General features: G+C 46.4%; 1 protein-coding gene across 1 annotated transcript in view; it reads left to right on the top strand.

The window, feature by feature from the left end:
- LOC119407234 (SCY1-like protein 2) overlaps positions 1–17,550 on the top strand; it is a 396,104-nt gene that overhangs the window by 257,471 nt on the left and 121,083 nt on the right. Inside the window, exons 5-6 of the mRNA XM_037674113.2 lie at positions 5,932–6,244; positions 6,504–6,638. Coding sequence (XP_037530041.1) covers positions 6,170–6,244; positions 6,504–6,638 — 210 coding nt within the window. The 5' untranslated portion in view covers positions 5,932–6,169. The remainder of the gene's footprint in view (positions 1–5,931; positions 6,245–6,503; positions 6,639–17,550) is intronic.

Genomic DNA, 17,550 nt, shown 5'->3' on the forward strand with positions numbered 1-17,550 from the left:
CCGCTACCCACCGACAAGAAGGCCGTGCGCCGATTTCTCGGCTTGTGCGCCTATTACAGACGTTTTGTCAAAGACTTTTCACGGATCGCCGAACCACTAACGCAGCTCACGAAGACCGACGTCGAATTCAGGTGGCAAACAGCGCAAGTCGAAGCATTTCATGAACTGAAACGACGCCTGCAGACGCCTCCGATACTTGCGCATTTCGACGAATACGCCGATACAGAGATTCACACCGATGCAAGCAGCATAGGACTCGGCGCCGTCCTTGTGCAGCGGACGGGCGGACTGGAAAGGGTTATCAGTTATGCTAGCCGGTCGCTGTCTAAAGCAGAGGTCAACTATTCCACAACAGAAAAGGAGTGCCTCGCCATCATCTGGGCTACGTCAAAGTTTCGCCCCTACCTCTACGGCAGGCCCTTCAATGTTGTGAGCGACCATCACGCCTTGTGTTGGCTAGCTAACTTGAAGGACCCTTCAGGTCGCCTCGCACGGTGGAGCTTAAGACTTCAAGAATTTGACATTACTGTCGTGTACAAGTCCGGAAGGAAACACTCCGACGCCGACTGCTTGTCTCGTGCCCCCGTCGACCCGCCACCGCCCGACGACCAGGATGATGACAGCTTCTTGGGAGCCATAAGTGCCGAAGACTTCGCCGAACGACAGCGAGCCGACCCGGAACTGAAGGGTCTAGTGGATTACCTGGAGGGCAGGACCATCGCTGTCCCAAAAGTATTCAGGCGAGGATTGGCATCATTTTTCTTGAAAAACAACGTCCTCGTAAAGAAGAACTTCTCTCCGGCCCGAGCCAGCTACCTTATCGTTGTACCTTCGGGACTGCGACCAGAAATTCTGCATGCCCTGCACGACGACCCGACGGCTGGACACCTCGGACTTTCCCGAACGCTCGCACGAGTACAGGAAAAGTACTACTGGCCGCGCCTTGCAGCCGACGTCACTCGCTACGTAAGGACGTGCCGAGACTGTCAGCGACGGAAGACACCGCCCACAAGACCAGCAGGCTTCCTTCAGCCGATCGAGCCTCCTCGGCGACCATTCCAGCAGATCGGGATGGACCTCCTGGGGCCGTTCCCAACGTCGACTTGCGGAAATAAATGGATCGTCGTGGCTACCGACTACCTCGCCCGCTACGCCGAAACAAAAGCCCTGCCCAAAGGCAGTGCCGCTGAGGTAGCCAAGTTCTTCGTTGAGAGCATCGTCCTTCGACACGGCGCCCCGAAGGTTCTCATCACCGACAGAGGTACGGCGTTTACGGCTGACCTAACTCAGGTGATCCTGGAATACAGCCACACAAGCCACTGCCGCACCACCGCGTACCACCCACAGACCAACGGCCTCACCGAGCGTCTAAATAAGACCATCGCCGACATGCTGGCCATGTACGTCGACGTCGAACACAAGACGTGGGACGCCATCCTTCCGTACGTGACCTTCGCGTACAACACGGCCGTACAGGAAACGACGCAGATGACGCCGTACAAGTTGGTCTACGGACGGAGCCCGGCAACGACGCTCGACGCCATGCTACCAAACGTGACCGACGAGGAAAACATCGACGTGACCACCTACCTACAGCGCGCCGAAGAAGCACGACAGCTCGCCCGCCTACGGATCAAGAACCAGCAGACGACTGACAGCCGCCGCTACAACCTTCGACGACGCCACATGGAATACCAACCCGGTGACCGTGTATGGGTATGGACGCCAATACGCCGACGAGGACTTAGTGAGAAGCTTCTTCGACGATACTTCGGACCGTACAGGGTACTTCGACGCCTCGGCGCACTCGACTATGAGGTTGTCCCTGACGGCATTACGAACTCTCAGCGGCGCCGTGCGCGACCTGAAGTCGTCCATGTCGTGCGCCTTAAGCCGTATTTTGCGCGTTAGCGAGCCTGGGGACTCTATTTTTTCCTTTGTTATTGTGATTTATTTGTGTATGCACTTGTTTTTTTTTTCTCTTCTATGTTCTTTCACAAGCATCGGGACGATGCTTTTTCAGAGGGGGGCAATGCCATGCCCACTTCTTGTCTTGTTTTGATGTATTCGGGTTTGACCGGGAGGGACGGTTATCAACGCTCGACGCTGTCGGCGAAGTAGTGTTCTAGAAGCGTCGCGATTGTAGTAGATCGGTTTGTTAAGATTGCGCCCCGCACGCGAATGTTCCAGCTTTGTCTAGAGATTACGCCGCCACCAGCGATATCGCTGGAAAGTTCGATAGCGCCTGTATAAAAGCCGACGCGCTTGACTGCTTGTCACTTGATCGACGAACGACGCCCTGTTCGCCGCTATCATTGTACAGCGTATATTGCTGTAGTTCCAGTTCTCATTTTCCGGCCACAAGTTCGGCCAAATAAACAGTTTCATCCTGCAAACGCCGACTGCTGTCTTCTTCGACGTCACGACCACGTGACAATATAAGTACACGGGCCTCAACCGTTTCCGCCCCCATCGAAAATGTGGCTGCCGCGGTCGGGATTCGATCCTGCGACCTTCGGGTCAGCTGTTGAGCACCGTAACCACTAGAACAACATGGCAGGCGCAGAAGACAGAGAATATAAGGAGCTCGTATAGTATGCTTTCGTCTATGACAACAAGCTTTAAGGTTGTAATACTGGTTCGATCCCGGCCGCGGCTGTCGCATTTCGGTGGACGTGAAATAGTAGAGGCCCTTGTACTCTGCGATGTCAGTGCACGTTAAGAAACACCAGATGGTCAAAATTTCCGGAGCCCTCCACTACGGCGTGCTTCATAATCATATCGTGGCTTTGGCACGTAACCCAGATATATTATTATTATTATTATTATTATTATTATTATTATTATTATTATTATTATTATTATTATTATTATTATTATTATTATTATTATTATTATTAAGGTTGTAATACACAAAAGCATAGTTGTTGTCTTTTAAAGTATTTGTGCTTGTGTATATGAGTTTGCGCGTTCAAACCTTCCAGGCAACTAAAACACGATTCGTGTTTTCTAATGTTATCTTGTTCGGACATCGTTTCATCTAAGATATTGGAGTATTGAGTATAATGCAAAATTAAACTCCGAATTTTGGAGAATCGATGATTTACTAAAAATAAACTACGATAAACGCAGAGTTGCCGCCAAAAATATAAACTCCAAAAGACACCCTCCAAGTTGTAAGAAAAATAAACTCGGAACACGCAGCGCTAATTATGATTAGGGCTCCATGTTTTCGGATAAATAAAAAAATATGATACACACTCGCCGGTAAAGTTTTTTATCATTCGAATTTATCCGATAAACTCCGATTTTAAATGGGCATTTGCAACAGTCAAAGGGTATTTTCAAAGCTGAGAATTATGAATCGAAAGGAGAGCACCTCCATCAGCGGCAGCAACCTCGTAAAATATGCTTGCGGCTATTACAACAAGCTTTAAGGTTGTAATACGAACAAATGTAAGTGTTTTGTATTCAAGTATTTGTGTTTGTATGTATACGTGGTTGTGCGTTCAAACCTTCCAAACATCTAAAATACACTTAGTGTGTACGCATGTTTTTGTGTTTAGATATTATTTCATCTATGATATCGAAGTATTGAGAATAATAATAATAATAGGTCCTTTATTTTTAATCAACCCTCTAAGAAAAGAAAGAGCCATTCGACTCTTTTTTGAGAGTTCTGGCTTGCCACGCATATGGCTCTCTCTAAAGAGGCACGTCAGCTCGCTTCGAGGATCACTATACTCTCTTCTGAAAGCCGTGTGACAGCCGTGTGAGAGTGTTGACGCGCCTCTTTAAAGAGAGTCACATGCGCGGCAAGTCAGGGCTACCCGAAAGGAGTCGCACCTACTCTCTTCTTTTTAGAGTGAAGAAGACGAGAGAGGCTGGGAGAAAAAGCTTAGAAACAGCTTGACTGGCTCTTGCACCCCCCTCCCCTACCAGCAGTGTACATCAACGGCCTTATTAACCGGGTAAATGAACAGGAAGTGAGAAAAAATGAAAGGATGGAGAAATAGGATTATCAGCAACAATGCAAAGAATTTTCATTGGAAATGAAACGAATAAGAACACGTTGCAACAACTTGCAATGCAAAATTAAACACAAAATTTCTGAGAATTGAAAATTTACGCGAAATAAACTCCGATAAACGCCAAATTCTCCCCCCCCCCCCCCAAAAAAAAAGAAGCTCCGAAAAACACCCTCCGAATTTCAAAAGAAATGAACTCCGAAAACACGGAGCGCTAGTTATGACGTAACCTCGAGAGCCAGGCCTTCGTATGAGAGGAGGAAAACGAGAGAGAGGAAAGACAGGGATGTTAACGAGTTTGGCATGACCGGTATGCTAGCCTCCTATTGAAGCTTGTAGTGTGGTATCCGCAACAAGCGTGCACCATTGTAACGGCGTGCTGCCGTTGCTGATCGCGGAGCCTGCTAAAGCCTTTATTAGGGAACGACCAGTGTTCTTTTTTTCTGTATAACTGTCTTTCATAACAACTTTTTTTCTTGGCCCCTTCTATCACTTTGTGTAACAAAGCACAATTATGTACACGGTGTCAAGTATAATTTCTGAGAGTGTGAAGCTCGGCTCGGGTTGAGGGCTTCCTCAGCTGGTTCCGTATGAGCTCGAACACTACTAGCATTGGTCAATATAGGCTAAGTTACTCTGCTTTTGGATACAATGTTGACTAAACGCAGTTCTTCAATATCAGTCTCATTCTCATGACTGAATTCTACGTCCATTTTGTGGATCGCCCATACAAAATGGTACAAACAGGTGGTGGTGCCTATCACCAGGTGTTGGTAGGTATGGGTGTATTTTTAACTGGTGTATCAGCACTGCTACCAAGGGTGCTGTACGTTTCAAAAAGACGCTAACGAGCTGTGACACTGTCGTAACGATAGTGTCATCGTATTATTGCCGCATCGGAGCTCAAGCGTTTTGAACTGTCACTGAGACGCTAGGCCTCTGGTCGCAGAGGTCGAATAACAGTCCGAAGTGGCTATAGAGGCTACCAATTACCTTGGTAGGCGTTTTTGAGCGTGTTCACCAATGTTTCATCGCCACCAAACGAGATTTCGCCATACTCTCGACCTCAGATACATAAGCTTGACAATAGGTATAAACTGTCGGCGCAGCCGTGTGAAGGGACTGCGGGTTTGGTTCGTCAAAACTGACGTCCCCATTTGCGATAAGGACCGGCCTTAAGCTATCACAGGGTCTATTCTAATAGTGACCGTAGACGATTAATTAGACAAGTGGACAGGGGTCATCTTAAGACACATTGCAATTCTCACGTAGCCGGCAAAACAGCCAACTTCGAGAAGACGGCATCGGAGACAAAAACAGTGCAGGCTAGTTGGCTGTGTAAACAACATGGAGGCTGAGCGGAATGCTCTGATAGCGCAGTTATCGCTGGTTGGTCGTCTGCCCGCAGGTATTCGCTTTTGTACGCGCATAATACAAGCCACGTTGTGTTTTTATAGATTTTGACGGGAATAAAGTCTAAGAAATAACTTCTTTTCGCGTTCTTTTGTCGTCGTGAGGTGGCGTCTCGTCGAACAGACGTCATCAGGACGTGTTCCATTTTTAGGAGTACTGGGGCTCGATGCTGTCTTTTAGGCTGTTAGCGTAGACCGTCTACGATTCTGTCCAGAATCGAAATACAGCCATTCTCGCTCGCACCACATGATCTGCAGCACGCGGCCAAAGATGGCTGCCTCCTATACGAATTCGAAATGCCGCTCTACAATGAACAGTAGTCTGGTCGATAGTCTTAAAACGCTCGTGTCGGTCGTCTTTGCTTCGTCATGTCTTAGGCGCCTTTCGATTCATTTCTACCATGTTACGCTCAATCAGTGCTCTAACGTTTCCTAACTGTCTGGAAGTGTCACGTGTGACTGACAGAGTGTCGCCGGTTGCGCATGCGCAGGGCCCCGTGAAAGGCCACCACCATATTCCCGAGGACGCCCAGCTCGCCGCATGTGCTGCAGCTGGCGTCGGCTGCGGCCGCCGCCGGCTCGCCGCCGCCGTCGGCCGTGCCCGCGAGTGCGGCCACGCTGGCGGGAGTGGGCAGCCTGGCCGCGGGGGCGGCGCCCGGCGCAGCGGGCTCCCCCGCCACGCTGCCGCTGGCCGCCGACGATCGGGGCAAGCTGCTGGCCGTGGCCGGCATGCCCGTGAGCCCCAAAGGAGGACGCCGGCGCTCCGTCATCGCCGAGCTGGTCAACCCGGGCGGGGGAGACAAGGTGATTGATCACAGACAGACAGACAGACAGACAGACAGACAGACAGACAGACAGACAGACAGACAGACAGACAGACAGATAGATAGATAGATAGATAGATAGATAGATAGATAGATAGATAGATAGATAGATAGATAGATAGATAGATAGATAGATAGATAGATAGATAGATAGATAGATAGATAGATAGATAGATAGATAGATAGATAGATAGATAGATAGATAGATAGATGCATTTTTCTCTCGCTTTTGCACCCAGCTTCGCACACGGCCCGCCACGCCTTTGGAGGCGAACCCGATCTCCCAGTTCTACGAGATCGGTCGCCAGACCGCCTCAGCGGGACCCGAGCTCATATGGAAGATCTACGACGCTCAGCGCAAGTCTGACAAGAGGGTGAGTGCTCAACCGGCCTTGGTTTCTTTGTTCGTCTACTTTGTAAAACGCTCTGTTGGGCGTGTTGGTTCATGCTGTAATAGATTGAGCGCAAATGGATGGGACACAAGACTAGTTTGTTAGCTCACTAAAATTCCCACCAATGCTATGCTCGTGCACCTGTTCCCCCTTTTCTGTATTACCGCTCGGTACTCAGCCAGCGGTATTCCTCTACGAGTCTTGCAGAAGGTCCCTTTGATGCAGTTCAACTCTCAACGCGACATCATCCGCAGCCGGGAAATTCCTGGTAATCTTTTTGTTGGCAAAGGAACTATGCGTGGCTCATAGTTTCAAGATTTTGTTGCAGAACTTCCGTACTGCAAAAGAAAAAATACGTGACAAGGATAACAGACTTTGGTGGTATTTTTCTACATCTCTAACGTTTCAAACCAAGAATTAACCAAGTTGCTCCTCTGTTACTGAATCAACGCGTTGAGTGTAGCATTATTTACAAAAAATAGAGGAAAGACTCCTAAGACTAGAGAAGAAATACGCTATAGCAGGAGCGCATTCCAACTTTCCTACGCAATGGAAGCGTGAAATAATAAACAGGGGACGCATACAGACAGGACAGGTGCTTGTCCTGTTTGTATGCGTCCCTTGCTTGTTCTTTCGGTTTGTTATCATGTGCGAATGCTCCTAAGACGCAGGTTTTCTTGACATAGCAGGAATTCTGCCTCGAGATTTCGGAATGGCCAGGATATATAAAGAATAAGCATTTCAAACAGCTGAGAGTGACACGGTTAAAAAATTGGGCTGCTTCGAACGCAGATATCTTTTTCAGCTCCACAATTTTCAGAGCCTGCCGGCAGCGTCGAACCTAAATCACGGCCTTCTCGCTCACACCAATGATAGGGTTAAAAGAGCCCGAGCGATAAAAAAGAAAAGAAAAAAGAAAAAGAAAACACAAGTAAGAGTGTGTCGGTGTCGGATGCTGGGGGTATTGCGACACAAGATATAGAAAAATACGCCTCGTGAAAGCGAAGGCAAAAGCGAGGGCAAAACTTGCCAGGCAATTCAACCGGGTTACGTTTCGGGACTCCTTGAAGTTCCACCTGTCGCGAAGGAGGCCGACGGTCCTGAAAGAGCTCTCGTGTTTCTTCGTGTTCGCCCGAATGCGGAGCCGCGAGTTCGAAACCTGCCTTGGGGCGCCTACCTATAGGAAGCGCCGAACGTCCTTTCTACTTACGCTCGTCCGGATCTCGCCTTCCCATATTTTTCTGTCCGAAGTGGGGTGCTCTGGAACTCGCACTGAACCTTTGCTTTTTGTTTAGATTATTCATTTCTTCTCTTTCTTTTTATGCGTCAGTGCACGCGGGTTTGTTTCTACTTCCTCGGTTACCTGTCTGAGTGGAACGCAATTTCTAGGGAATTGAAGAAAGAAAGAAAGAAAGGAAGAAAGCAAGAAAGAAAGAAAGAAAGAAGGAAAGAATGAAAGAAAGAAGGAAAGAAAGAAAGAAAGAAAGCGAGAAAGAAAGAAAGAAGGAAAGAAATAAAGCAAGAAAGAAAGGAATAAAGAAAGAAAGAAGAAAAGAAGGAAAGAATGAAAGAAAGAAGGAAAGAAAGAAAGAAAGAAAGCGAGAAAGAAAGAAAGAAGGAAAGAAATAAAGCAAGAAAGAAAGAAAGAAAGGAATAAAGAAAGAAAGAAGAAAAGAAGGAAAGAAAGCAAGAAAGAAAGAAGGAAAGAAAGAGAAAGCAATAAAGAAAGAAAGAAAGAAAGAAAGAAAGAAAGAAAGAAAGAAAGAAAGAAAGAAAGAAAGAAAGGCGCGGTGCTTTCTTGTAGGTGCTCGAAAATAATCTCTGTCCCTAACAGCGCAAGGAAGAATGCTGCGTTTAGAGCACACGTGCCGATTATATTCCTCGATATATTATGCGCATGCGCGAGCGGTTTTGATGGGGGAGAGAATTTTCACCGCAACCGCTCGAAGTCTCGTGACCTGAGGAGAAATGTCACAAATGATGCCATACTACTGCCGCATACTTTAAACTAAATGAAAGGTTCTGCCTGACGTTGCGTAAGTGTCTCTATTTTGCCAGTGTCACTGACTGGCCCCTGCCACATGGGGGGGGGGGGGGGACAATAAGCTTGCCGCTTCGTCATTCCCACTACATCGCTAGCATCACTAGTATTCACTACTGCCAGAGCCAGGGTCGACAGCGACGTGCAGCTCTATCGATGACGTCATGCGTAACGTTTCTGCTGAAGTCACGTGACTCCGAGCTATTGAGGTGCAAGTTGGCTCTCCCTTCTCATGGGAGCCTTTTTGGGGGAAGTTTGTAGTGCGTGAGTACTGTTTGAACGTACATCATTTAACTAACAAGTGGCCAGCAAGCCGACATTTACGCGCATTGGCAAACTCTATCCGATATTGGTCTACCCTAGTTTATTAGTTTAACACTAGCCAACATATGAATCAGTTATGCCAACTGATGGGGACATTAGAGCGAATGCTATAGACCGGTTCCTTGCTGAACGCGGGTAAACACGTTAGGTCGCGTGCTTCACAAAAGAGGAAGCTCATTAATCGTAAGAAGGCAGGGCGTTTGTGTTACCTTGTCCTCTTCTCTTGTGTCCGTGTTTGCACATCTTCGCTTTTGTGATGAATTCCTACTAACTAACTCAACTGTCTGCCGTTCGAAGGGCCTTATCTCTGCTGTTATCTTCATTCCCAACCGCGAAAAACCATTTTGCGAAACAGGAGCCTAAATTTATCGTGCCACAATCTAATCAGTGAATACAACTTTATTTTGATACTCGGCCAGCCTTTTTTCCTAGAAGGTGGGGAGATTTTTCGCTTAAGTCATGAGGGTGCTTAGCGCTGGAGGCAGCGGGAAGATAAGCCACTCCTTACGTACTCATATATTTTTGGTTAAAGGTGGTGCCGGAACGATGAATCGGCATAGCAGCACAAACACTATGCTGGAATCTGCTCTGCTTAGCTTCTGACTCAAGGGCGTTGGTGATAAGATACCACATAGAGGCAGTGGTTCACCGACCACTGTCCCAGACGAATGAAGATAAAGGATCAGAGAAAATGTCAAGACTTGCTATCTAAGATTAGTTTCAGAAGTAGCGCATGTCACAGTGCGGAAGTGCGCGTGCATGCAAATAAATGTTTATTACCGAACGTTTACTGACGATTAACCTGTTTGTCTGGGTCTACACTTTCAGTAAACGAGCTCTAACTTTCCATCAAAATTAATCGCTGTTGCAATCAGCAATATTTTCGACTGTATCTTCTTTTGTTCAGTCACAAAACGTAGAGCAACACTCGTTACGACGATTCAGATATAGAGCGGTGAGAAAAGACAGGGTACCGCCTTAATTCACTTACAAGGCGCACTTTAACACAGAAAAGAAACGGAGTGGAGAACATAAATGTATGAGCGGAAAAGTGGCAAAACTGCATACGTATATTCATACCGACGCTAATAACGCGACCAGACAAAGCTACACTCGCTGGCCTGTCTTTCTTGTTGCTATCCATAGTGTCCTCTAATCCGCCTTTTAAGCTACCGCCTTATACACAGCACAGACCAGCAAAATAAAAAAAAAACACAAAGCAGCGGCACAAATCATTGGAAGCGTCAGTAGTCTCTCTGAAGAGAAACCGAATGCGGGCACTCATCCTGTCACAAGAAAACGCTACAAGTGAAATCCTATATTGCTGAACACAACGCCTTACTATTTACTAAAGGAATGCAAACCAATGAACGCGCAAGTGTCACAGCTGCGTACACATAGTTCGAGTGCTACAAACGGGACTAGCGAAACGCTACGGCCGTAACTGTACACCACAAGATACAGATTTGCCCATACCCTGTTTCATGCAGCCATATATAAAGAAGCTAGCCTAGCAACAAGTTCCTTCCCTTAAGACGGAAACGACCGGTGCGTTGTTTCAATTCATCTTCTCTTCTTCTTGGCTGGAGTGTTCGGTCGAGCCGAGGTACGAAAGGAGGGCAACGGTATGCCGAGCCGGTACAGCTGGAGAGATGAGAGACAGAAAGAGGAAAACGGAGGAGAGAGGTAGATGTATACATAGATAGATATTGGGAAGGATAGGTGGGCACATACAGAGAACAGAATAGAGGGATACAGGTAGTGGAGGGATATAGAGGGCAAGGTCTAGAAGGATAAATAGACAAGAAAGAGAGAAGGGGAGGTGGGAATGTGTGGATATAGGAAGTAGAGAGAGGGATAAAGGGATTGAAGAAGAAGAGCAAGAGGTATAGGTAGATAAACGAGAAAAGGAAATAAGGAGGTAAGGAGAGCGAGAAGTATGAAGAAATGAAGGGAATGGAAATCACGGTGGAGAGAGAAAGGATAACGTTGCGAATAGATAGATGAAGGGGGAGAAAAAGACGGGAAAGGCGAGAGAAGGAGACAAGGGGAGGTGGGAGTGTATGGATAGATGAAGCAGAGGGAATGAAAGAGGGATTAAAGAGGAGCAAAAGTTATAGGTAGATACAGCAGAAAGAGAATTAGGGAGATAAGAAGAGCGAGAGGTATGGAGAGATGAAGGGAACAGTGAAGACGGCGGAGAGAGGGAGGAGAAGGGTGAGAATAGATAGATGAAGGTGGATAAAGAGATGGGAAGTGCGAGAGAAAGAGAGAGAGAAGAAATAAAGATTCGTTCTTGCTCGGTCGAGCAAGCCCGGTCCGTCCCGCGCAAGCGGTGGTGGAGGCCCGGGACTCACCTTGCACGGGCTTCGGCGCCGGTGCGCAGGATCAACCTGGGCCCGTTGCCATGGCGACGGACAAAAATAGGCGCCACCGCCGCCGCCGGCTCGTTCTGTGTGTTCTTTTCCTCCTCACCTCCGGTATCTTTTACCTGTCTTTTTCTTCTCCTGCGGGCTCTCACTGTTCGCCCCATCGCTTTTCCCGTTTGCTGGTCGCGTTCACGCGCAAATGTGCGCTCGTCGCTTCAGGTGTATGGAAGGTCACCGAAGGAAACACGATAGCGTGGGCGTGCGGCTCCTTCTGATGTGCAGGCTACGACGTATTTGTGAACGGTGCTATAGTCGGCTAGAATAGCGAAAAGCAGGCGGTACCTATACTAACCTATATCCAATTGCCAATGTATTCACTCACTTGTTGAATCGTAGTGTAGAGAGAGACTGCAAAGCAACAATACGGATCGATGCACTGAATGAAGACCACGTTAAGGTTAACAACAATATAGCTTCAAGACAAAACACTTTTGTCTACAATGAGAAAATATTTAACAGGTGTGGTCGCTCTAGCCAACGTTTAGAATAGAGCACTTGCCTTTGTCAGTGCAGCAACTGCCTTTCTTAGCGGTCTCCTATTTTTCTTTAATAGGGAAAACCTTAGATGCCTCATCAAACGCTAAAATTGACCGTCGGCGGCGTCCCACGGCGTCGGCGTCAACACGAGTAATGCAAAAAATTATCATCACGTTATGACTTCACCATATGACGTCATCATGGCGTGACAGGTCGCAAAAAAATTGTGGCGTCATCGCGACGTCACTATCACTTCAGATACCGCGACGTCAAATGATGACGTCTTCAAATGACACCGTCGCTTGGTCGAAGGTGGGCCGATCACGGAGACAGTGCAAAACCACATGAAGTCCAAAAAGCTCGCTTGCAATGCCTCCGATCCTGGACGCAGTACAAAACCAAGTTAGGTGCAGAAAGTTTTCAGAGAGGGGGGGGGGGGATGATTAATACAACAACTGAGAAGAAGAAGAAGAAGAAGAAGAAGAAGAAGAAGAAGAAGAAGAAGAAGAAGAAGAAGATGGTTTCGCTTTTGAGTCGCCCTAGGCAAATGCCTGTGAGTTTTTTATATACACCTTGCCCACTTAACCCTGATCTCAATGCTTTGTTTTGAGCGCGAGCTTACACCTCTACCCTTACGCCATTGAGGTTTGGAGTGAGTGGGACAGGCGCACTAAACACGCTGCTAAGATAGGCAGTTGCTTTCCTGCAGCCCAATTCAGCATTCTCCTAAGCAAAGTGCACGCATTTGCGAGAGAGCAACTGTAGTTGTAGCGTTGACTACTCTTTACCGAAATTGGTCAGCTAGACCAGAAGGAGAAGGGATGAAGAAAAGCAAGGAGATTAACTAGGCTATCCAGGCTATTTAGGCTGCACTTGAAAAGAGTACTCGAAACTCATAAGAGAGAACTTGAAAGAGTTCGTGGGTACGCGTGAACGCAATGAAGCGCTCAGTTGACCACAAGCGTCCGCATAGGCTATACTGCATCCCAACAAACGAAAAAACTCTGTCGGACGTATACGCTCACACACACACAAACACAGACACACATAAACACACAAAAAGTCCTTGAATGTTATTGTGGACATTGCCAAGTTTGCTTAGCTTATACTGCTTAGCTCGTCATCTAGTCAGCCGTGATTGGCTCCCAGAGCCACTATCCCTACCGCGACTGGCTGAAGACGCTAACGTAGTAAAACGTGAAAATATCCAGAACAGCACGACAGCAGGAACTGAGTGGTAGAGTGAGTAACTCGAAAACCCGGTTAGACAATATTCCATCTCTTTTTTTTTTCTTTTTTCTTTTGCTGCACTTCTCCTATAGGTGGCATCCGAAACATGACTACCATTCTAAAAAGACAGGGCGTGCAAACAAGGACACAAGAAAGAAGTCAGGACACCACAAACGCCGACTAACAACTGAAGAGACGCACAACGGCTGAAAAGAAAGAAGGCACGAAAACTTATCTGCGCATGCCCATGCAACAGGCGAACCTATCAATCCGGCACGCGTGGCGGTCTACGTGGACGATAACTGTTAAGGCATTTGATTTCTTCTTTATGCAAGTTAATCGACGGTTGGCTCACGCATGCGCTACCACTATTCTCGATATGCCATGCTTCAATCATCAGGCGCGTTTCTTCATTTCTATGACGGTACAACACTGCGCATTCATCGAATTTTGGCGTGCACTTACAATCTCGACAATGCAAAGATAGATTAGATGGTGAGCCTCCTGTTAGCGATCTCTTATGTTCCAACAATCTCTGGTTAATGCATCGGCCCGTTTGTCCTACGTATAAGCGGCCGCAGCTGAAAGGGACCTTATACACCACACTCGTACGGCAATCAACGTGCTGGCAGTATTCTCCTAGATCTTCGAAACCGCTGTTAAATTTTTCGTTGAAGCACTCGAAGGTTGTAAAAAACGGCATCGCCATGTCTTGCCTTAAATCAGCCCTCACCAAGTCGTGTGAGCACAAAATGAGTGATAGCTTTAACGCACAGGTTACGCGTCTTTTAGATGTAGGGTATCCTCGTAATGCAGTGGCCACGGTCGCTGAACGTTTAAAGAAGTCTATTGTGTTAAGTCCGAGCATGGTTGCAGAAAGTGATAGGAAGAAACATGTCGTAGGTATACATACCTACATTCATTGCGTATCTCACAGGCTGAAGAAAGTAGGAAGTAGATACGGCGTTAATGTTGTTTTCACGGCTGCCGATAAGCTAGGTAAGATTTGTGCCGCTGTGCAGAGGAAGATTGAGCCACTAAACGAAAAGAAGCGGACCGATATTTCTTTCGTAAAACACACCAACAAATTCACTGAGTGCCGTACGAGTGTGGTGTATAAGGTCCCTTTCAGCTGCGGCCGCTTCTACCTAGGACAAACGGGCCGATGCATTAACCAGAGATTGTTGGAACATAAGAGATCGCTAACAGGAGGCTCACCTTCTAATCTATCTTTGCGTTGTCGAGATTGTAAGTGCACGCCAAAATTCGATGAATGCGCAGTGTTGTACCGTCATAGAAATGAAGAAACGCGCCTGATGATTGAAGCATGGCATATCGAGAATAGTGGTAGCGCATGCGTGAGCCAACCGTCGATTAACTTGCATAAAGATGAAATCAAATGCCTTAACAGTTATCTTCCACGTAGACCGCCACGCGTGCCGGATTGATAGGTTCGCCTGTTGCATGGGCATGCGCAGATAAGTTTTCGTGCCTTCTTTCTTTTCAGCCGTTGTGCGTCTCTTCAGTTGTTAGTCGGCGTTTGTGGTGTCCTGACTTCTTTATTGTGTCCTTGTTTGCACGCCCTGTCTTTTTAGAATGAATACTTACCAACTAGCTCAGCTCTCTGTTATTCTAAGCTTCATGACTACCATGACATCATTAGTCGTTGTTTTAAATTTGCTCCAGTAGCTTCAGGGTACAAAGGGGCGTTACAGAGTGCTCGAACACAGCGAATCACAAGTACGTACAATCAAACAACTAATTAGGCAGGCGTAAAGTTGGCAATAAACTCAATGCATTATCGGGAAAGGCAACCTTCGATAATCCTGCGTTCTCGATGCAGGCTATGGGCACTGGATGGCGGCTACACTCGCCGCTTTTGTGGAACGAAACAGAATCAAAGAAAACGTTTATTCGACGGAAAAGAATTATAACTCCAAACGTGAGGTCAAGATAGGGTGACATGCAACTTCTGAAAGAAATCAATGATTAAGTTGGGCATTTTTGATAAACCGACTTGTTGCATACATCATTTGCATTACTGCAGTGCGTGGCTTTCGACATACTTTTATTAAGACGAGAACCTTAGATGCCTCATCAAACACGAAATTTGACCATCGCCCCGCGTCGGTGGCCTTAACACGAGTAGTGCAACAAAATTATCATCCCGGGAAGACTTCACCATACGACATCATCATGACGTCACAGATCGCCAAAATGTGTGACGTCATTGAGGCGTCATCGTGACGTCACATGATGACGTCATCACGTGACATTGTAGCTTGGTCAACGGTGGGCTGATCGCGGAGGCAGTGCAAAACCAGGTGAGGTGCCACCGATCGTGGAGGCAGTGGTAAACCACGTTAGGTGGAGAAAGCTTTCGGAGGGTGACCGGGCAGGAACAAAACATCGACTGTGAAGGAAAAGAAGATGACTTTCGCCTTCAAGTCATATAGGTGAGTGCATAAGAGAACCTGTGAGTTTTTACACTCCGACGGTGCTGTCGCTCTGTATAGCGAGGTAAACATCCATCTGTGGCAGAGCGTGTTCCATTTCAAAATCTGAAATCGTCGCTGTGCACCTGAAAGAGTTGCTGACAAACCAATAAGCATTTGTATATTGGGGTAAGTTATGCGGACTGTAAATCCACCACTTTCAGTTACAGCGGTCTTAAACGCGACGTAGACCGCGACGAAGCTGGGGGCATTCAGCGCTATGCTTGTTGAAAGAAACAAAAAAAAATAGAACGTTAATTTGGTAACCAAACATTGTCATCTTCTCTTTTATTCTTTGAAAGTACTATTCACTGCATCGTCTCTCATCACGATCATTAAGTTATTACGCAATTTATACATTACTTATTAGGCGGCCAACTCAGTAGTACTTCGCGGCGCCCTCATTTCGATCAAAGCGAAGTGTTAGAGGCCTGTGTACTTAGATTTAGGTGCACGTTGAAGAGCCACAGGTAGCCGAAATTTCCGGAGCCCTGCACAACGTCGTTGCTCATTAGCAATCATCGCTCTGGGACGTAAAACCTCCACAGTTATTAACTCGGCAGAATTTCAAGCGATGGCTGGAGATTCATGCAGCGTCTGCCTCGTGCGCGACAGACGTGTATGAATTGAATTGTACTTTTTTTACGGCGTCTTTTAAATAAAATAGTTATAGCTCGACGGTCACCATTACATTAAGCGTTAAAATCGAATTCATGGACTTCGACCATCACACAGAAACAGCCTAAAGGTGGGAGAATACACGGACACTGAATAACTGAATATACGACACACGGACTGTCAGAGCCGTGCATAGAATAACGCAAAAAAAAAAATAATGATAGAGAAACGCATAAAAATAACGCGTAGGATTCTTCCTACAAAAAATCGATACGAGTCGCCGACAGTTCCGCATCTCCACACCAGGGGAGCGTACCTTCATGGTCGGCCGAGCGCTTCCATGAAGGTCATTATCACGGACCGCTGGAGACATTCGAATTGAATTAAGCGTGACGCTTCTACACCCCCCCCCCTGTCTTGTGCGCTAGACAAATAGACAGAAGACAATGGGGGCGGCACGTAAAACAATCGAACAAAAGATCAAAACTCATGCGTGAAACTGGAGTTCGCCCCGCGGTCCTGCACTATGTATGGTGGGCACCGGCGAAACTTTATTAGCCGCCTTTCCTTTCCCCGGTGAGCGCTGGGAAAATGAGGACGTTAATCAGGTATGCCCATAAATTTTTATCGCGCACTGTCCGTACCCTTGCTACGCTCGACCTCCCACGCCATCTGTTTTGTGTTGGCACTCGATTTTCTGGATCGTTCTTAAAAGCGTGCAGTGTTGTGACAGCTCGAGGGTTCACTGCGGAACGAATTTTGACATGGAATCAGAGAAGATCTATCTATCTATCTATCTATCTATCTATCTATCTATCTATCTATCTATCTATCTATCTATCTATCTATCTATCTATCTATCTATCTATCTATCTATCTATCTATCTATCTATCTATCTATCTATCTATCTATCTATCTATCTATCTATCTATCTATCTATCTATCTATCTTCATTGATTGATTTATTGACTGATTGGTTGATTGGCTTATTGATTTATTTTATTTATTTATTTACAAATACTGTCAACCTCTTGAGGGATTGTAACAGGAAGGGCAAAAACAATGATAAAGTAGCGAGTGAACAAATTAGACATATATATATATATATATATATATATATATATATATATATATATATATATATATATATATATATATATATATATATATATATATATATATATATATATATATATATATATATATATATATATATATATACATGATATCAGTAGTGTTGGTGCAAATAACTTACAAGGTGCCTTGCATTGATTGTACA

The sequence above is a fragment of the Rhipicephalus sanguineus genome, chromosome 10 (genome assembly GCF_013339695.2).
Source record: "Rhipicephalus sanguineus isolate Rsan-2018 chromosome 10, BIME_Rsan_1.4, whole genome shotgun sequence".
Taxonomy (NCBI): Eukaryota; Metazoa; Arthropoda; class Arachnida; order Ixodida; family Ixodidae; genus Rhipicephalus; species Rhipicephalus sanguineus.